The 19,006-nt window shown below is 34.9% G+C and overlaps 1 protein-coding gene across 2 annotated transcripts; it reads left to right on the forward strand.

Annotated features, from left to right (window-relative positions):
* Positions 1-1,226: 1,226 nt before the first annotated feature.
* Positions 1,227-18,120, forward strand: MMADHC (metabolism of cobalamin associated D). 2 transcript variants are annotated; one of them, XM_045559538.1, is made up of 8 exons: positions 1,227-1,432; positions 1,862-1,921; positions 6,343-6,487; positions 9,082-9,299; positions 11,843-11,948; positions 12,540-12,670; positions 16,586-16,672; positions 17,589-18,120. In XM_045559538.1, exons 2-8 carry the CDS (start codon positions 1,913-1,915, stop codon positions 17,781-17,783), a joined length of 891 nt encoding a protein of 296 aa, XP_045415494.1. In that variant the 5' UTR covers positions 1,227-1,432; positions 1,862-1,912; the 3' UTR covers positions 17,784-18,120. The 2 variants fall into 2 exon arrangements, with proteins under 2 accessions (XP_045415494.1, XP_045415496.1); XM_045559540.1 differs by having other exon boundaries at positions 1,227-1,386.
* The last annotated feature ends 886 nt before the right edge of the window (positions 18,121-19,006 follow it).

A 19,006-nucleotide genomic window follows, 5' to 3' on the forward strand; every position in this document is an offset into this window, starting at 1 on the left:
AAGTCTTCATTTCTAATATCATTTCCCATTAAAAGGACTCATGGCTCCTTGGAGAAGTGGCCGATCCTAGGACTGGGGAAGGGAATATACAAGATGAGCCTGGATATACTCAAGGGGAAAAAACAAACAATGAGGGTGTGTAAAAAAGACACAGGTGCCAACTAAAAGAAATCCCAATAGCCAAACCTGGAACAACCTGAACAAAATAAAATTGTATTGGATTATAACCAAAAATGTAAAATACATATCTATGTGTCCATACTGATATAAATAAATGACTGAATAAATAAATGGGGGAGAACAGATAAATCTCCCATGCAGAATAATTCCAAAAAAATTATGAAGATATTCTGCCTTCAGAGAGGTGGAGCATAATTTCCTATTCCTATAGTTTGGGCTGCACATAGTGATATCCTTAGAAAAAGTACAGTATGGAAAGGGAAAGAAAAACTAACTTCACAGTGAAGAAACCTGACAAACACTACCTTAGCAAAGTGATAAAGGTTAGCATCAACAGTGATAAGACATGTTGTATGTACTCTTGATATGACATGATGAGAGGGCACTTTACACCCAAAAAAAAAAAAAAAAAATCCCATAACCCCAGTCAATGCATGAGAAAAACATCAGGCAAATTGCAATGGAAGGACGTTCGACAAAATGCCTGATGAGTACGCCTGAAAACTATTAAGGTCATCGAAAGCACGGACAGTCTGAGAAGCTGTCACAGGTGATGTGTTCTGGAGGAGCTCCTCCAACAGGTTGAGGGACAGAAAACATCACTAGGTCAAAAACGAAGGAAGTCTGAATAAGGTATGGGCTTTCGTTAATTTTTAAAAACACATTAGGTAAATGACAATGATATACTATTTATAAACAAGTTTCTGATATTTATTTATAGAGCCTATTGACGGCCTGGCACTGTGGTAGGGCCGGAGACACAGAAAAAGATAAGTGTCTTGTGCCCAAAAGCAGAGATTCATGAAAAATACACTATGATATAAACCGAAGACTGTATTTCCTGCAGGCAGTAAGAAAGGCTTAGGGCAGAAGGACTCTATCAAATGGATCAATGAGTCAATACATGCTATGAACTGACCCGCCCAACCCAGCTCCGGAGCCCTCTCCTCCATCCCTCCAGGTCTGGCCCCACCTTTTCTCCTCCCACGTCGTCTGCCAGGGTTATCCAATGGAGGGTCAGCTCCGCGTAGCCCTACTGTGCGCGTGCGCATCATCGGTTCCACGCTCCTTCTCATCGATGCGCTCGGAAGCAACTTCTTCAGCCTAATCACCGCCGGCGTAGACGCTACCACGGCCGTCGCCGGCGCCATTTTGACTGCAGGATCAGTCAGGTTCTGGGACAGCTGGCGGCCGTGGTGGTGACTGGTACGGATGGTTTCCGCCCGCGTTAGCCCCTCCGGCTTCGCCCTCGGTATTGCCCCTGTTCCCACCGAGTCCCCGTCGTTGTCCCCAGCCATCCTGTCACTCTGTCTTTAGGCTCTTTTCCGCTTCCTCACCCTTCAACTCGGCCGGAAGCTGTACTTGGAGCTGTTGTTCCACAGCCCTGACTCGGGGTTAAAGTACTGCTTCGACCCTCAGGACTCCGGATCCCGCCCGCCCCTCGTTCCCGCCGGGGTCGGCCCGAGTTGTTTGTCAGCGAGCATAAGCCGGGGGGGCTCCGAGCTCCACCGCCTCGTAGGGGCGGGGTGGGGGCGAGTTCGGGCTCCCGAGGTCGCGGGGAGAGCGGGGACTGGTCCCCTCGTGGGGGCGGGACGCGCAGAAGAAGAGTGGGTCTTGCCGGGGCTGCTGTTCGTTAGGAGTTCAGTCTGTCACTGGCCTGTTTTGTTTTGTCCTTTCCCAGGATTAACTTTACGAAAGGAAATCTGTTTTGCGACAGTCCTCTGCGCTAGAAATGGCTAATGTGAGTAAATTAGTCTGTAAGAATCAGTATGGTAAACAAGTTTGGGAACTTGTTAGGAAGCGGAGGGACGGGTTAATGGTGGCGTGGGTGGCATCGTGTTAGACTTCATCGGCAGCGTCAGGGGAAGCAGGAGGTGTGAAACTATGTTATGCTTTGACGATAGTTTGAACACAGATATTCTTTTCGATATACATGTACTTCTGCAAATTCATTTTTATAGATACAGAAATTCGGTGCGAGCATCCTTTTAGTATTTGTGAAAGACATTATTCCAGTAAATGTTAGAATCTATATTTAAGCCCTTTTTTTAAATCTCTTTAGCTAAACCGAAGGTCTTGTATCAGTTTCAGCAGAGGAAATGACTTTCGAAATCCTACAAAATGAGAGTGAGAGTTATTTACACACACCAGAGATAGTTGCAGTAACTGCCCAGTGGTTAATTAGACACATCCTACCATAAAGAATTCATACAGTTGCGGACTTACGACATATTTACGAAAAACAACTATAATAAAAGTAGAAATCATTTTTTAGAGGCTACACAAAGGTACAGTGCAGATTCAGAGCTTTGTGAAGAGAGGTTTGGGGTCACTTAATGAGAGAAGTATTTAACTTGAATTTTGAAAATGTGTGGTATTTTTATAATCTAAAATTTGGGTGAGTTGGAGGTATATTCATAGAACTCCCCACCCCACCGTACCTTGTTCAAAAATTAAGAAGTCATTCCTGCCTGCCTGAATGTGAGATGTGTGAAAGAGATTAGTAGAAGATAAGGTTAGATTGTGATGTTGGGACCAAGTGATAGAGAGCCTTGAATGCCAAAGTCAGTAATTTAGACTTCATTCGTTAAATTGTGATGATTTACTCAGACCTATGTGTTAGAAAGGTTAATATGGCAACATTTAGCCAAGGTGGTACTCCTGTAGTTAAATATGATATATTAAGAGTCTAAATGTGTGACTATAGAGACAAATCTTAAGAGTAGACTACCAGACTTGGCCAGGTTTTAAGGTAAATTTTTACCTAGCCATCACCTACACAGAAAGGGAATGTTGTAAAAGAAGTATGTAATACTCCCAAAGGAGAGAAATTGATTGAAGTAGAATAGAATGCTAATATTTGACCTGGCTTTATTTTGATGTAAATGAATAAATTAGTTCAGCAGGGTGAATGGTTTTGGAAGATACTTTTATAAATCCTTTGTTAGAAAGCAATTCATATTAAAATAAATATTTTAGTATTCAAATGTACTTTAAAAATGTTTGTGTTAACTTATATGCATTGTAAATTCTGAATTGATGTTAGTAATAAATACGCAGATACATATGTATGTCAGAGAAAGGCTCATAAATGTTTATGCTTCTGAGTCTAGACAGATTAAGAGGCCTTAGTGGCGACTACGTCAAACTAAAATGATGCATTTCTGATATAAAGGGAGCAGCCTTCTCTTAGTTAGCTACAGGTTTTTGTTGCCATTTGGGTATGTGAATCCACTGCTGCCGGACATGAGTTTTCAAGAAAAGCCAAAAATCTGAACTGTTTGTGTAAATCTTGCAATTTCTCAATGTTGATATCAAATTCAAATTTCTTAAAACACTATGGGCCACACAAACATGTTTGTGGATGGATGTGGATGCACTTCATAGACTACCAGCTTTCAGTCTTTGGTATAGACCATATTTTCTCCTTACATGACCAAAAGCAGGACTTAGTTCTAAGTCAGTTTATGAAAGGTTCCTTCTCTTTTATACTAATAAGGATTTTACAATTAAATTGTAAAACTCTGTCCTTTTCCCTAGTCAGAATCCTCCGTTTGAAGTTAATCATATATGAATTATATGCTTATGTTTAAACTGCCTATTATAATTTCAAGCTATTTATTGGCTATCACTTTTAATTATTCACCAACTAATCCAGTGTTATCAAATCTGTCAAATTCACAAAATTTTTCACTTCCACAATATAGAATTTGAGAATCTTATAGGTTAAAGGGTAAGATTTAAAACAAATATTAGCTGTCCCTTTCAGTGGGCAAATTAGTGGTTTTGCCATTAAAATTAAATTTTTAATTGGATTTTCTTAGGCTAGGAATAAAACTCACATTTTATTTTATAACTTTTACTAAAAGTTTTACTATCAAGAAAAAAATCAATAGAATTTAGTGGCCTTGGTACTCAGGCTAAATAATCATTAATAATATTAGGCAATTTTTTAAATAATTTGGATAATCTTCCTTCTGCTTTTGCTTGTGAAGCAATGTGATATGAATGATCACAAATCATATTTTAATCATACTAGAACTAGTGTTAAAAATAGTATATATTATTATGGATATTAAGGAAAACAATATATGTAAAACAGCACAGGCCTGGCTCTGTAGTGGCCAACATAGATTTATTATTGTCACATGCTTTTAAATGAATATTGCCTCCTCAGATAATCTCTTATTGTGCCTCTTACTATTTTGAGCCTTTGCTCAAAATATTTTTGAAATTAAAAAATTTTAATTACCTTTAAATACTGAGGCATATCTTTTAACTATCCTTAATTATAAAGGTAAATTTATGTTACAGAAACACCCAAAAGCCTGAGTTAGTTTAGTAAGTAAAAAGCCAAATAATTACCATTTTTGTCTCTTTGGGCAGGTTGAGTACAGACCCCAAGAGAAGATGCCTAAATTCTAAGTGGACAGAATGCTCTGGAGACAGGCCTTGTGCTGACGACACATGTCACAAAGGAGGTTATATGTGTCCAGGTTTTAAAGAAAGAGTAGAAATTTGCCAGAATATCCTAGAAGGAGAAGGAAAAGCGTATTTTTAGCAGAAGAAATCTTGTGGCAGTATAAAAGAATGCAGAGAAATATGAGAAATGTTGGGGAGATATTTTTATGTGATTAAAGAGTAAAGTAAGGGAAGCAGGGGTGAAATTTGCAGGAAATTATGTCAGAGAGGTTAGGAAGACCAGTTAGAATGTACTGGTATACTTAATGTGAAAAATAAAGTTGGAAAGAACAGATGAGTTGGATTTCAGAATACTATACTATGTGAAAGAGAAATACTAGAATGATTCTGAAATGTCAAATTGCCGGACCTTTCCAACATCCTGGTAACTAGTTTTCAAACCACCTCTCTACCTCTACTCCAGTCCATTCTGTATATTGCCCTTAGTGCTACATTCCTTAAAATGTCCCTTATCTTTGTCAGCTTACTCTAGTCCTGCCTACAGGTTAAAATTCTGACTTATTTTGGTGTAACAGGTCCTTTAACATCTATGTCAAATATAAAGCCCTTTATAGTTACTCACAAGTTAACTTTCAAGCTTATTTTTTACTACACTCCTTTATATCCACCGTCACTGAACTTGTCACTCTTTGGAATATACTTTTTTATGCCTCTATACCTTTGGTCCTGAAAGCCACTCATTGAAATGTGCCTTTCCCCAGCAAATTTCTCCTATTTTTTCAAAACCTAATAGATCCTTCATGAAACTTGTTACCTCCTCTCCCAAGGATCTCTTAACAATTGAAATCTTTTAATAGCATTTCACAGATAATATAGTATTTGTTTTTACATCTTTTCCAATAAACCAAGAGTTGCTGATTTTTTTTTTTTTAATGTAAAGGTCCAGATAGTAAATATTTTAGGCTTTGTGGGCCATAGACTCTCTGTTGCAACTGCTTCACTCTGCCGTTATGGGAGGAAAAGCAGCCATAGCAATACATAAATGAATGGGTATGGCTATGCTATAATAAAACTTTATTTACCAAAACAGTGGGCTGTATTGAGGAATAGTTTGCTGACCCCTGCATTATTATGACCAAGTATTTTGTTAAAAGTTTATGAATGACAGATATTTACACATTCATCAATTGTAATTGACCTCACAGTCTAGGAAATTAACATGTGCAGAAAATGTACCACAAAGGATTATGGTAAAATGGAGGAAAACGGACCTTGCCATAAAACTAAGAGGAAGGAACAGCATGGGAGATAATTAGCACAATTTATAGCAGTAAAAGGAGGGAGAAGACTTAGGAAGTAGAAAGATATTGGTCCAAAGAGAAGCTTTGAAAGTTCTTGATTTGAGGATCAAAGAATCTTGTTAGTTGTGCTACTTTTTTAGTATTGTGGCTAAATAGGACAACTTTTAAAGGTTTCCACTTTTTCATGTGTGGCACTCTTGAATTCTGGCCTTTTTTGGAAAAGACATATACTTTTATCCAAATTAAATTATTCATTTGTTTTAATATTTGTTTTTATTTTTAAAATTAAAAATATGTATAATGCTTGTCAGATAGAAGGTGTTCAATAAAAGTGGAATAAATGTTAGTTTTGAGAGGACATTGCAGTGTGAAGATTTGCCAGAGATTGTATAACATTTATATCCAGAATAAATAATTTTAATTTTTGTGTCATTCTTAGGTGCTTTGTAACAGAGCCAGACTGGTTTCCTATCTCCCAGGGTTTTGCTCTTTAGTTAAAAGGGTTGTCAATCCCAAAGCCTTTTCAACTGCAGGATCATCAGGATCTGATGAGTCTCATGTGGCCACTGCACCTCCAGATATATGTAAGTGAAAGTTGTTATTGTTCTACTTATATTTGTTTCAAAACATTTTGAGTTGTATTTCCTCTAATATTTCCTCTTGAGGTTTTACAGATTTTCTAAAGTTGTATTTATTCCATTGAAAATAAATCTATACCTAAATATTTGTATTGGAAAGCTGCAGCATAAAAAAGAATAAATACTGGTTTCTAAAGCTTATTTTCTTAAACATCAATTCCTTTCAATCTTGAAACATATACATTCCTTCCTGAAATGAACTTCTTTGTGATCCTGTTAACTCATGTTACTACTTCTTGCCATTCTTTCCTAAATTTCATAAATGTAGCTGGCACTTTTTATGTGTTTATTAAATCAATAATTTACCTGCTACCTACTAAGTCTACTTCTGATCCATTTTGTACACTGCTATCATGGTAATTCTAAAATATTTTAATTATGTCACTTTTTTTTCTTTCTTTTTGTTTGTGTGTGTGTGTATGTGTGTTTTAGAGTCAGGATCTCACTCTGTCACCCAGGCTGGAATGCAGTGGCCTGATCATAGCTTACTGCAGCCTTGGACTCCTGGGCTCAAGCGATCCTCCTGCCTCAGCTTGCCAAGTAGCTGGAACTCCAAACATGTGCCACCATGCCCAGCTAATTTTTCTTATTTTTTTGTAGAGACAGGGTCTTGCTGAGCCCAGGCTGGTCACCAAACTCCTGGTCTAGAGCTATCCCCCCACTTGGCCACCTAAAGTGCTGGGATTATAGATGTGAGCCACCACACCCAGCTTCATGTCACTTTCTTGATAAACCTTGGTTATCACTCATTACTTTCAGCACCAGTTCCCGCGCTGTCCCCAAGCTATGAATCATTATTAAGGTTATAAAAAAAAGAGGGGAGGATTTTTGTGGTTAGGTCAGTTTAAGAAGTCCTACATGCCATATTCCTATATTGGAGGTTTCTAATGCACACTAAAATATTAAAGGCTCTTAGAAACTTATTGTGGCCTAAAGATACTGTGCATGGAATCCCTTTTTCATGGAACACATTACTTACAATGTAATTTAAGTTCACTGGGGCATTGAGAGCGTTCCATCTTGCCCCAGTTTTCTTTTGTAACTCTGTTTGACTATTCCCCAATTTACATCACCTAAAGACTAACCATATATGTATCATAAATGAAAGATTTGCCATTAAGATTATGTTAGAGAATAGTATCCTGAGTGTATAAAGAATTTTTGTAGATCAATAGGAAAAAGACAACCCAGTGGAAAATCAAAAAACAAAAGGGTATGGATAGGCCTTTCACAGAAGAGAAAAACCTAAATGACCAGTAAACATATGAAAGTATTCTCAAATCCACTGTGAATATGGAACACATATTTTCTCTAAAGAGAACTAGAGACTGTTAGACTTGAATAGTCTTTAAAAACTGTCTTGTTCAAAAATAGCTAACAGTTTTTATCTTGGAAACTACCTCCAGTCAGTCATTAGTGGCTACCTAGACAGAGTCTTGATACTCAACATGATCTGCATCACTATCGTTTTGGAGCTTGTTAGAAACACAATCTTGAGCCCAACTCCAGACCTATGAAATCAAAATCTGCTTTTTAACAAGATCCCAGATGAATCTCAAGAACCTTAGAGTTTGAGAAACATTGGACTAGAGTGTTTGTGTTAAGAATCTCGAGAACAGTGGGTTTGGCAGGAAAGAGTTTCATGATTGATGAGTGATGTGTGTCATAAGTGTGGAAGAAGGATATGATGGCTCTGCTGATCTAGTAATGAGGCAGCCATATTGACATGACCATTTTCATTCACTCAGTTCTGGCAGGATATTTAAAAAATACATATTTTTTTTTTACTATGTAATATGTACAGCAGTTGTCCCTCCCTTTCTATAAACCTGAACTTCTACACTCTGAGTAATTATTGGTTTAATTTTTTATTTTGTTCTTTTCTGGATCTTTTTACATTTTTTAAGTTAGAATATTTTTTAGTTTTAAGTGAATAAAGTAATGTGATCTGTTCTACTGTATTTGTTACCGTATTAACTCACGTGGCTGGTAAACACAGCATTGTGTCACATAGTACAGTTTTACCCCAGCCTATTAATGTTGTGTCACCAAGTAACAGCAGCTAAATGTCCCTCCCCAAGGATAACAACTATTAAGTTTAGTATATTTCCTTTTAGATTTTTTTTTCTTTATTTAAAAACATGTATATTAGGGTATAAAATAAATGTTATCGTACATGCTGTACTTTGACTTAGCTTTTTCTTTCAATGCAGTATATCCTGGACTTCATTCTGTGTCAGTACATTAAAGGTTTATTGTCTTCTGTTTAATGACTACCAAGCATTCCGTAGTATGGATTAGAGTACTTTATTGAATCTTTCTCTTAATAATGGATTTGCCTGTCATCTGACAACTGGTTGCCTTGATTAGTGTTTTGGAAACAGTATGAAACTAACTTATATTCACACGGGAAAGCAGATTTCAAAGATCCATCTTTTAGATTAAAAAAATATATACAATTACAAGAAGAACATTCTTTCAGTCTGCCAGTGAAGTTCATTGTTAAGGATAAAATGATTTATTTGGTTGTTCCTTTTCAGGCTCTCGAACAGTGTGGCCTGATGAAACTATGGGACCATTTGGACCTCAGGATCAGAGATTCCAGCTTCCAGGAAACATGGGTTTTGATTGTCACCTCAATGGGACTGCTTCACAGAAGAAAAGCCTGATTCATAAGACTTTGCCTGATGTTCTAGCAGAACCTTTATCAAGTGAAAGACATGAGTTTGTTATGGCACAATATGTGAATGAATTTCAGGTAAATTGTTAATATCATTTATTATGCTGTTGTAATTTTTAATGTTATATTACTTTTTGATTACTATGAGCATATTACTTTCATTGAAAAAGAAAAACAAAATCAACTAAATTCCAATACATGTTTATACAAAACAGCATATATAGCTTTTAAAAACTTGGCATTGTCCTATACATAATGTTTGCTATATAATTTTTTACTTAATTTTAGATGGTAATCTCTTTTAGGTAATTAAAAATTGTTCTTAAAAATGTTTTTAATAACTACTTAGTCCAGATATAGATAATTTAATTATTTCTATATTACTAGAAGTGATTAGCTGCCTGTTTTTCACTTCTATACATGGCAATTATAATTTGTATCTGGATCTAATTCCAAACAGCTTTATACTTCTCCAGCCATTTAAAAGCTTTAGAAAATTTTGAGATTTCTGAAATTGTTCAGATATAGTAAACAAAAAAGGACTATTTAAAAAATAGTTTTTTTAAAAAAGGCAATTTCTAAGGGTTTTTTGTGGGTGTTTTTTTTCATTTTTATTTGAGCCTTTTAAACTGGCGTTTTATCATTGCTCATGTAATTGGAAAACTACATGCAATTCAGAGTTTCTGTTGAACCTTTGATGTTTATCATTTTTCACATTTCTGCATAGTTATTAGGGTGAGTTTTTGATCAAAGCCATATTATTAGAAGCAGCCAACTCTCATGATTATGAGCTGTATCAGATGACCTGACACTGGGACATAGTTGACCTCCCCAATCTTTTTATCTCAGGTAATTCCTTCTTAGTCTTGGCTCCTTGTTCCTCCTTAGCCTACCAATTAAATTATTATGTTTCCCATAGGTTTCTGTCCTTCAACTTCTCGTTTGCATTACTCCTTGGTCAGTTAATCTCTTGGCTTCCTCCACAAGGCCATTTTTTTATAATTCCTAACTTAATATTTCTAACATTTCTGGCTCTGTATTCCTGTTTGCCTACTGAGCCATCTTTATCTGGATATCTTATAAGTCCCCAGATTTTGTGTGTCTAGTACTGAAGTAGTCCTTTTTTCTCTCAAAACCTGTCCTCACTCCCATATTGTAGCCAGTGGTATAAAAGGCATAATCATCCTCCCTTTTTCCCCAAGATAAAAATTATAGTGCCAACCTTGAGTCCTCTCTCCATCATATCCCCATAAATAATGTCAAAATCCCATTGCTTCCATCTCTGACATTGCTCGTAATTAGTGTCCTTTCAGTTCTCTGTCAGAGTTGAAAGCCTCTTGATCTTACCTGGATTCATAGAGGCATTATAGCATGAGGGACCATGGAGATAGAATATGTCTGGGTTCAGAGGTTGGCTCTGCAACTTACTTTATTTTGTGACCTTGAGAAAGGTACTTAGCATTTCTAAGCCCTTGTTTCTTTATACATGAAATGAGGATAACAATAATCCCTAGTCCACAAGATTGCCATGAGGATTAAATGTGAAAATGTGTGTAAAATACTTAAACTCACAAAGTGATCAATAAATATTACCTCTTCACTGGTATATCACCTGCTCTTTATCACCTGCTCCTTCTCGTTACCATACATCGTCCACCCTAACACTAACATTAGCTTTTTATATTTGATCTTGCTGTTTCTCGTTGCCTGTAGACTAAAGTCAGAATTCCTTAATGTATAATACTATAAATGGCGTTTGACAGTTTTGATCCCTTATCCTTTTCACCTTATCTCCCACTACTTCCTCCTCCCTCTGCACTCAACCACAAGGTACCTTCCATTTTTCTTAAATACAACATTCTGTGCCTTTGCACTGTTGTTATCTCTGGCTAGACTGTTTTTCCTCCTGAATTCCTAGCTTGCATATCACCTATTCTTTACCTGTCAGACACACACGTTAATTAACATGTAGCTTAAATATGACCATTTCAGTCTTTTCCTGATTCCTCCCAGCAAAGCAAGTTTCTTCCTCACCTATGCCCCCAGAAGACTTACAACTCTGTAGCACTTTTCGTGTTGAATTTCATTTCTTTCTTTATGCTTATTTTTGTTCCACTAGGGTTGATATACCTGAGAATGAAGACTGGACTTTTTACCATTATAGTGCCTGGATATATAGTAGGCTCTTAGTAAATTTCAGTTGAATAAAAGCCTCAAGCCCTTCCTGTAGGACAGGCTGTACTATTAATATTTAATTATGTTATTTTATTAGTGTTATTCACATTTTATAGATTATAGAAGAAAATTCAATATCACAAAATAGAAGTGGTAACATTGTAAAACACATAACATTTTAGTTTCTTAGCCAATTTTTGTTTGTCAAGTCTTAGAATATCAGTATATTTATATATTCATTTTCTGCTTTCAAAATTTTTGTAGAAGTTTCAAATCTCATATTCATCATAGAAAAAAATTTCAGTATATAGGAAAATATTATTACTTACCAGTTAGATTATAACTACTTGTAAAAAAACTTTCAAAAGAAGACAAGTTCAAAGCAGACAAGATATCATTTTATTTGAACTCCAAATTTTGTTTGCTTCCATGCTTGTTCCCCTTAGGGTAATGATGCACCTGTTGAACAAGAAATTAACAGTGCAGAAACTTACTTTGAAAGTGCCAGAGTAGAGTGTGCAATCCAAATATGTCCAGAATTGCTGCGAAGAGGTATGTCATACTTTATACTTTGAAACACTGATATGTATTAGATAATGTTACTGATTTTTATTAATTTGAATAATGTACTCTATAGGAATTGTAATGCTTAGTACCCTAATATTTTAATGTTTCTGGCTGGAAATGATCATATGGTCAAAATAAAGGCTTTCAAATATCCCCTGACATCTGACCTCATGGCCATGCTTCCTGTCTAGGAAGAGTAAAATTTTTAATAACTTTTTCACTAAAGCTTAATTTCAGTCATTTCTATTCCTGGTGATTATTAATAGCTATAACTTTATGAGTCACTATGTAATACTGAGAAAAATCCTAATCACTTTTTAAAATTATATTTAACACCAATAATGTGTAACTTTACTTATCCTTCAGAATTGTTGGCAGTAATATTTCAATTCATCCAACAAATGTAGAAGTAAACAAAACTAAGTTCATTTTACCCTTTTCAAAAATAATTTGCATTTATAAAAATAGAGCACAATAACATCATCATTTTTCTAAAGAAGTGTTTTTATGCATTGTCTATTTCTTTCAAAAGCAAATTCTTTCTTCCTGGAATTTTTGTTCTTATTTTATTTGTAGATTTCGAATCACTATTTCCAGAAGTAACTAATAGCAAACTAATGATTCTGACTGTAACACAGAAAACTAAGAATGATATGACTGTTTGGAGTGAAGACGTAGAAATTGAAAGAGAAATGCTCTTAGAAAAGGTAATTTTTTCAGCTGCTACTAGTTTAATTTTATGATGTTATTTAAATACCAATCAACCAATATTTTAGCATGGTAAATGTCTTTTCCAGCCTTTATTCATTCTCTGCTAAAATATTTCAGTACTAAAGGACTTACCTCTTTTCTAAGAATAAAATGCCTTTTTTTTAGTATTTTTATAAAATGTAGACCCTGTCTAGTATCTTCCTCAATTTAAAAAACATACATATATATGTCTGTTTTAGGAAATTTGTAAAATAAGGTAAAAAACAACAAAAAAGTAAAATTAACTCTTCATGCCCCTCTTTTTCCCTCTTCACCTCCCCCAACCTCTCCCCTTACTCATACCTATATCCCTACCTCGCTTTTCTGTCTTTCCCTTTCCTTCCCTTCTCCCTCCATCTCCTTTGTCCCTCTCTTAAAGCATGTCAAGTAAAATAACAATTACCCCAACCCTCTCCAAGAAGTAAACAGTAACGTTGTACGGTACAATAATAGCATAATGCTGTATACCCATATTTTTTTCTTTCCTTTGCTTTTAACCTACCAATGTTTTCACACTTTTCCATACCATTACCCATAGATATATTTCATTCTTTGTAAAATCTGCATAGTATATTACATGGGTAAGCCGTAAATTTTTAAAATTATTTAAATATTGTCTTAGTGATTTATGAGTTGAAAATCCAAGTTTTGCTATTACAGGCAACACAGTAGTGACAGTCTTTGTTCTATATTTTTATGCACACTAGTATCTATAGATTCCTAAAATGAGAATTGTTGAATCAAGGGGTATGCACATTTTAAATTTTGATAGACATTTTCAATTTGCTGACCAAAAAAGATTTGTCCTATATGTTGTCACTCTAGCTTACCCTGGATATTAGCATTTCTTTTCAACTCAAGTTAGTTAAGGTGCCCAACTTGCATACCTTAGCCAACTTGAGTAGAAAAAATCTCCTTTACTGATACCTATGCAAGGTAATGTTAGCAATTATTTTATATTTTCTTTAGGGTTGGATATATGGTTTTTTTAATTTGTAAAAATATATTGTAATTTATATATTCAGTAGTATTTTATGATAACTTCATATTTAAATGTCCCACACATAGCTTTGCTAATAGATTTCATGTAGTATTTCGTAATCATGAGCCCTATTAGTTGTATTCTAATTAACAAGGAAGTTTCAGAGAGGCATAGAACACTCTCTGATTTTAGTTCCTTAAATCCTCTGAATTTTAAAGTTGGAATATAAATAGGCAATAGCAATGAACATTTTCCATAATATTTGTATATTAAAATAATGCTTAGTAAATTTAGATTTATCACTGTCATTGAGTTGCTAGAGAACTCTGACGTGTGCATTGTATTTGTGGTCCTAATTTTTGGTCAGTTAAATATGTGGTTCCCAACCCCAGTCTGTGGACTGGTACCAGGCCTGCACTCTGCCTCACTTGTGGGGTGGGGTGGGGAGCGTGCCCAGCAGGAGGTGAGTGGTCTGCTAGAGAAGGAAGCTTCAGCTTTGCTGCTGCCCTGCTCCCCATGCTCACATCACTGCCTGAGCTCCACCCCACGCCCCATGGAAAAATTGTCTTCCATGAAACCAGTCCCTAGTGCCAAAAAGGTTGGGGACAGCTGAGTTAAATATTTGAGCCTAATTTGATACTGACTCCAGTATAGTTCAGGGTCAGTTTTCTGTAACCAATTTTAGGGCTTTGAAATAGCAACATGCTTCGTCTTGATTTTTAATTTTATAATGGCTGAAACTGTTTCATTTTCTATGAAAAAAGAGATTTTTTTTTTTAAATTTAAGATTTGTTAGTGATTATTCTCCAAGTAGATATTTTATGTTTTATAGTTTAAGTCTATTCTGATTTTTTCCAGCAGATGTCAGTGTTTGCTGTTGATGAACAGAAATCTTAAGAAAAATACTTAAGCTGATTCTTTTTGTGATACTTTGGATTCTTTCATTTAATCTTGTATTTTAATGTTTGTTGTTAGTTTACTAGAGATATTAGGAGAAAATGAGTTACCTTATGTGGTGTATCTGTATAGCAGAGATAGCAAACTTTTTCTTTAAAAAGGGTCAAAAGACAAAATAACAAATTAAAGATCTAATTGGTTTTTATTTGCAATTCTAGAAGTGGACAATAACCTCATTCTATAAAGTTGAATGAGCATTAAGAAAAGCTGAGCAGAGGAGGTTGGCATAGACAGAAAAGGGCTGAAGAAAGCAGGAAGGGGACAAGAGGGGGATTGTCTTTTTCAAAATTACTTTCCTTATAGAGTTAAAAGAGAGCAAGTTTTATTACGCTGGCTCAGGTAACCTAGGCTAATTCTGATTGATTTCTGTAAATGTCCTGGGTTTTTTTTAACTGGCCTTTTTCAGGGTTCAGTTTGATTATGTGGCACCTAGCATGAGTGACACCATTTTGGTTTGGTCTCATCTGCTGGGACCTACTGCACAAGCCTAGTCCAAAACAGTGAGTTCTCATACACTTTTTTTTAACAAGGGCCAAATAATAAATATTTTAGGTCTACAAAGCCATAGAATCTCAACTACCCAACTCTACCCTTGTATTGTTAAAGCAACCATAGGCAATATGTAAGTAAATGGGCATAACTGGGTTTAGCCTGTGGGCTGTAGCTTGCTAACCTCCAAATTAGGATATAGCCTTGATTACTAAGGCTTAGACTTCTGGGGATCTCAGCTGAATGCCAGAGGGTACTCAGTGAGGACTCTTCATTCTGAGTGGGTTAGAAATCCTTGTGTCCCAGTACTGCATGACACCTGTTATTGCTGACTCACAGCTGGCACTCTGCTAGGCTTGGAATCTTGCCTGATGAGTACACAGCTCAGCTCTTGGCTAAGGAACCAGGGTGAATTGCTCTGCAGACTATTCAGGAGTCCTCTTTGTGCATCTCCCTCTTCTCCATTACCCTGCTCTACAAATTCCAGGGACTTCAGCAGTCTAGAATTCTTGGTTTCTACCTCCTCAGCTCAGTGACACCATCACCTTGCTTGCGCTCCACTTCTTTGCCCTGTGACAAAGTGTCCCCAGACAGAAAACTGGAGCAAATAGGGAGATTACTTCATTTGTTTCCCTTGTCTCAAAGATTGCAGTCTTGTTTGTTGTTCAAGGTCTAAAAATAGTTGCCTCATATTAATATATTTTGATATATAAGGCAGCTATTTTTATAGTTTTAAAGTTTATAAAACCATAGTTTTATACTTTTTCAGGACAATGATGAGTTCAGTACGTATTATTCTGTTATTGCTGTAAATGGAACTGTGCCCTTGTTTTTAAACATTTGTGATCTGTTCTTTTTTTTCAACATTATAATCTGGTCTTAATATTTGTTACCATCTTTTCGCTAGACTTCTGATAAAGCTAATAAAGACATCATAGAAATTAAGATGGTAAGACCAAAAATTTGACACATGCACGTGGTATGTAGTAATTATACACTATACAAAAGATACGAGTGTGTAATGAGAAATAAGTACCCTGTTTAACCCCATACACCATCTATTCACTTCTATTATTATTGTGTGCCTTTTCAGAAATATTTCATGGCTTTGTGAGTGAATAAATGTGTTTTGAAGGACACACAAAGTATTTGTTTTTAAACAACTTTCATTCACACTAATGAATGGTTCACATCTTTTCATTATGAATATTTTATTTTCTGTCTCTTACCTATTTATATTATTATAATGCTACGAAATAATACCTATAGTTGATAATTTATGACACATTCAGTAGTTAATGGTGTAGAACTGATTAGGAATAATTCATAAGTAATTTAGAATAAAAATATGGAATTTAGACCTTTTTGAAAGAAAGTTTTAACCATCAATCCAATTTGTAGTGTTGCTATCTTGAGCGTATTATTTGTGCCTTTTTCATTGCAGTTCATCAGTGGTGCTAAGGAAATTTGCTATGCTCTTCGAGCTGAAGGATATTGGGCAGACTTTATTGACCCATCATCTGGTTTGGCAGTGAGTAATTACATTTTGAAAAGGAAATTATATGAAGTAGAGATGATTTTTGTTGTAAAAATTTTTATAACTTTGGTAAAAATAGATTATTGAAGACTTTTTTAAAAGCTCACAATTTTACCCAAAGAAATACTACTATGAGTAGATTGCATTCACAACTTTTGAGGGACCTCTATCATTCACAGTTAAGTTTCTCTATCACTTTTTTTTATTAAAATAACAAAAATATTTTTAATTTCTACTCTCACTAGTAGATATTAGCATTTGATTTGCTTTGAATTAGTATGTTTACCTTTTATAAGTTGAAAATTAGCTATCAGTATGTTCTGGTTTCTTTAAGGAAGAAATAATTATTCTTAGAATTAATTGAAGAAAATGTAAAGGGTAAAATAAATATTTAGAAAAGTAACTTTTTGGAAATTAACATTTATAATGTTATATTTTGAAGAAAATAACTGAACCACCATTGTGGTCATTTTTAAATTCTGGTTATATCTTTCAGTTACAGATAGTAATAAAATCATTTTTCGAATCTTAGGAATATATTTCTTCTCAAAGTCAAATAAGATATAGTAGAGACTAGAAATGGGAAACTTGCTCTGGGCTTTAGTCTCCTTATCTTGAAAGTGATGAAGGTGAACTGTAGATGATTATCAAAGGTGTATTCCTTCTTTAAAGATTGTGTAATGTTTTGCATTCGATTCTAGGTAACATGAAATTTGCTAGATCATGTCACATTTCCAAACTGTACAAGTATTGTGGGGAGGAGGGAGCATTAGGACAGTTTAGGTGTTGCATGTGACTTTTCTCTTAAATATTTGGAGTATTAAAATATATGTGTGTTAGCGTTTGCCTAAAAATTACTACTACAGTGTCTTCCTAACTAATGAAAATATTCCTTTTTTACTTCGTTCAGTTTTTTGGACCATATACAAACAACACTCTCTTTGAAACAGATGAACGCTACCGACATCTAGGATTCTCTGTTGATGATCTTGGATGCTGTAAAGTGATTCGTCATAGTCTCTGGGGTACCCATGTGTTTGTAGGAAGCATCTTCACTAATGCAACACCAGACAGCCATATTATGAAGAAATTAAGTGGAAACTAGCAGTAATGTCAGTTTATTTGCTGTACTATTTGTATGTAACATTTGGGTTGATCTATAAACACTGTCAAAGACTTCAATTTTTAAAAGATACTTATTACTAAGTATTTATTTCAACCTGTACGAATTTACAACATTCTCAAGTGATTTGTGATTTTTAAATTGCAAATGCTCATTATTTCTAATATCTTTGAATACATGTTGAGCACATCCACATTATATAGAATGTGGTAATTGGCATGTAACCAGGGTATGATCTCTTATTGTTCTTTCTCCCCTTTATTGGAAAACACCTCAGTTTTAATTGTTTTTCTCCAAAAATAAATATCACATTTGGTTATGATAATGTGTTTTTCATTACAATATTTTAAAAAATATATTAATAGTTCTTAAAGATTCTTAAGAAACTACAGTATTAATCTTCGTACAGTTTTTAGTGTTCTGGTATCAGTGTGAGTATTATTTTGAAATGATATCTGTGTAGGAAAAGAAGAATAAGGATAATACATCTTTATGTATAAAAGCATATGAATCTCATACCTGCTAAAAAAGTAATTCTTAACTTCTGAGTTGAGACAGATGTAGTTTATTTTCAGATAAACTATGCTTCAACTGCAAAATCATATTTCTTCAATTTTATCAGTAGGTGGAAACTGCAGTACTTCACAGAGGTGCCTCATTTGTGACAGAGCTTGTTTTTACAGCATTATAAATTTTAAAAGAATCATCTTTCATTTGTGAGGCTTTTGCCAATAGGAGTAGATCTAAGGAGAAAAAGTAACTTCTACAAAATTAATTGAAATACACATTTTTTTCTATATTTTTAAATGAAATGCCTATTTTTAAAAGGAATACATGGAGGTGACCAACTCTTAAATCACAACTTGATTTAAAACATTTTGCTTAGTTAACATGTCACTTGATAATAGGGTGTTGCTTATGATCCAAAGAGTAAGAGCTACAAAGTTTTCATTCATTATGAAATGATGTGATGATTCCCATAGCATTTAAAAAAAAATGTATTGAAGTGTGTGTGTGTGTGTATATATATATATATACATATATATATATATATGCATGTGTTACATGTGCTTGATAAATTTTTATCTGTGTTACCAAGTACCCAGATCAGAACACAGAACTCCTCAAAGGCTCATCTTGCTCCTGTCCAGGGACTTCTGCCCCTCTTCCCCTTTCTGAGGGTAAACACTATCCAGATTTCCTAT

This window comes from Lemur catta, chromosome 8, assembly GCF_020740605.2.
Source record: "Lemur catta isolate mLemCat1 chromosome 8, mLemCat1.pri, whole genome shotgun sequence".
In the NCBI taxonomy this organism is placed as follows: Eukaryota; Metazoa; Chordata; class Mammalia; order Primates; family Lemuridae; genus Lemur; species Lemur catta.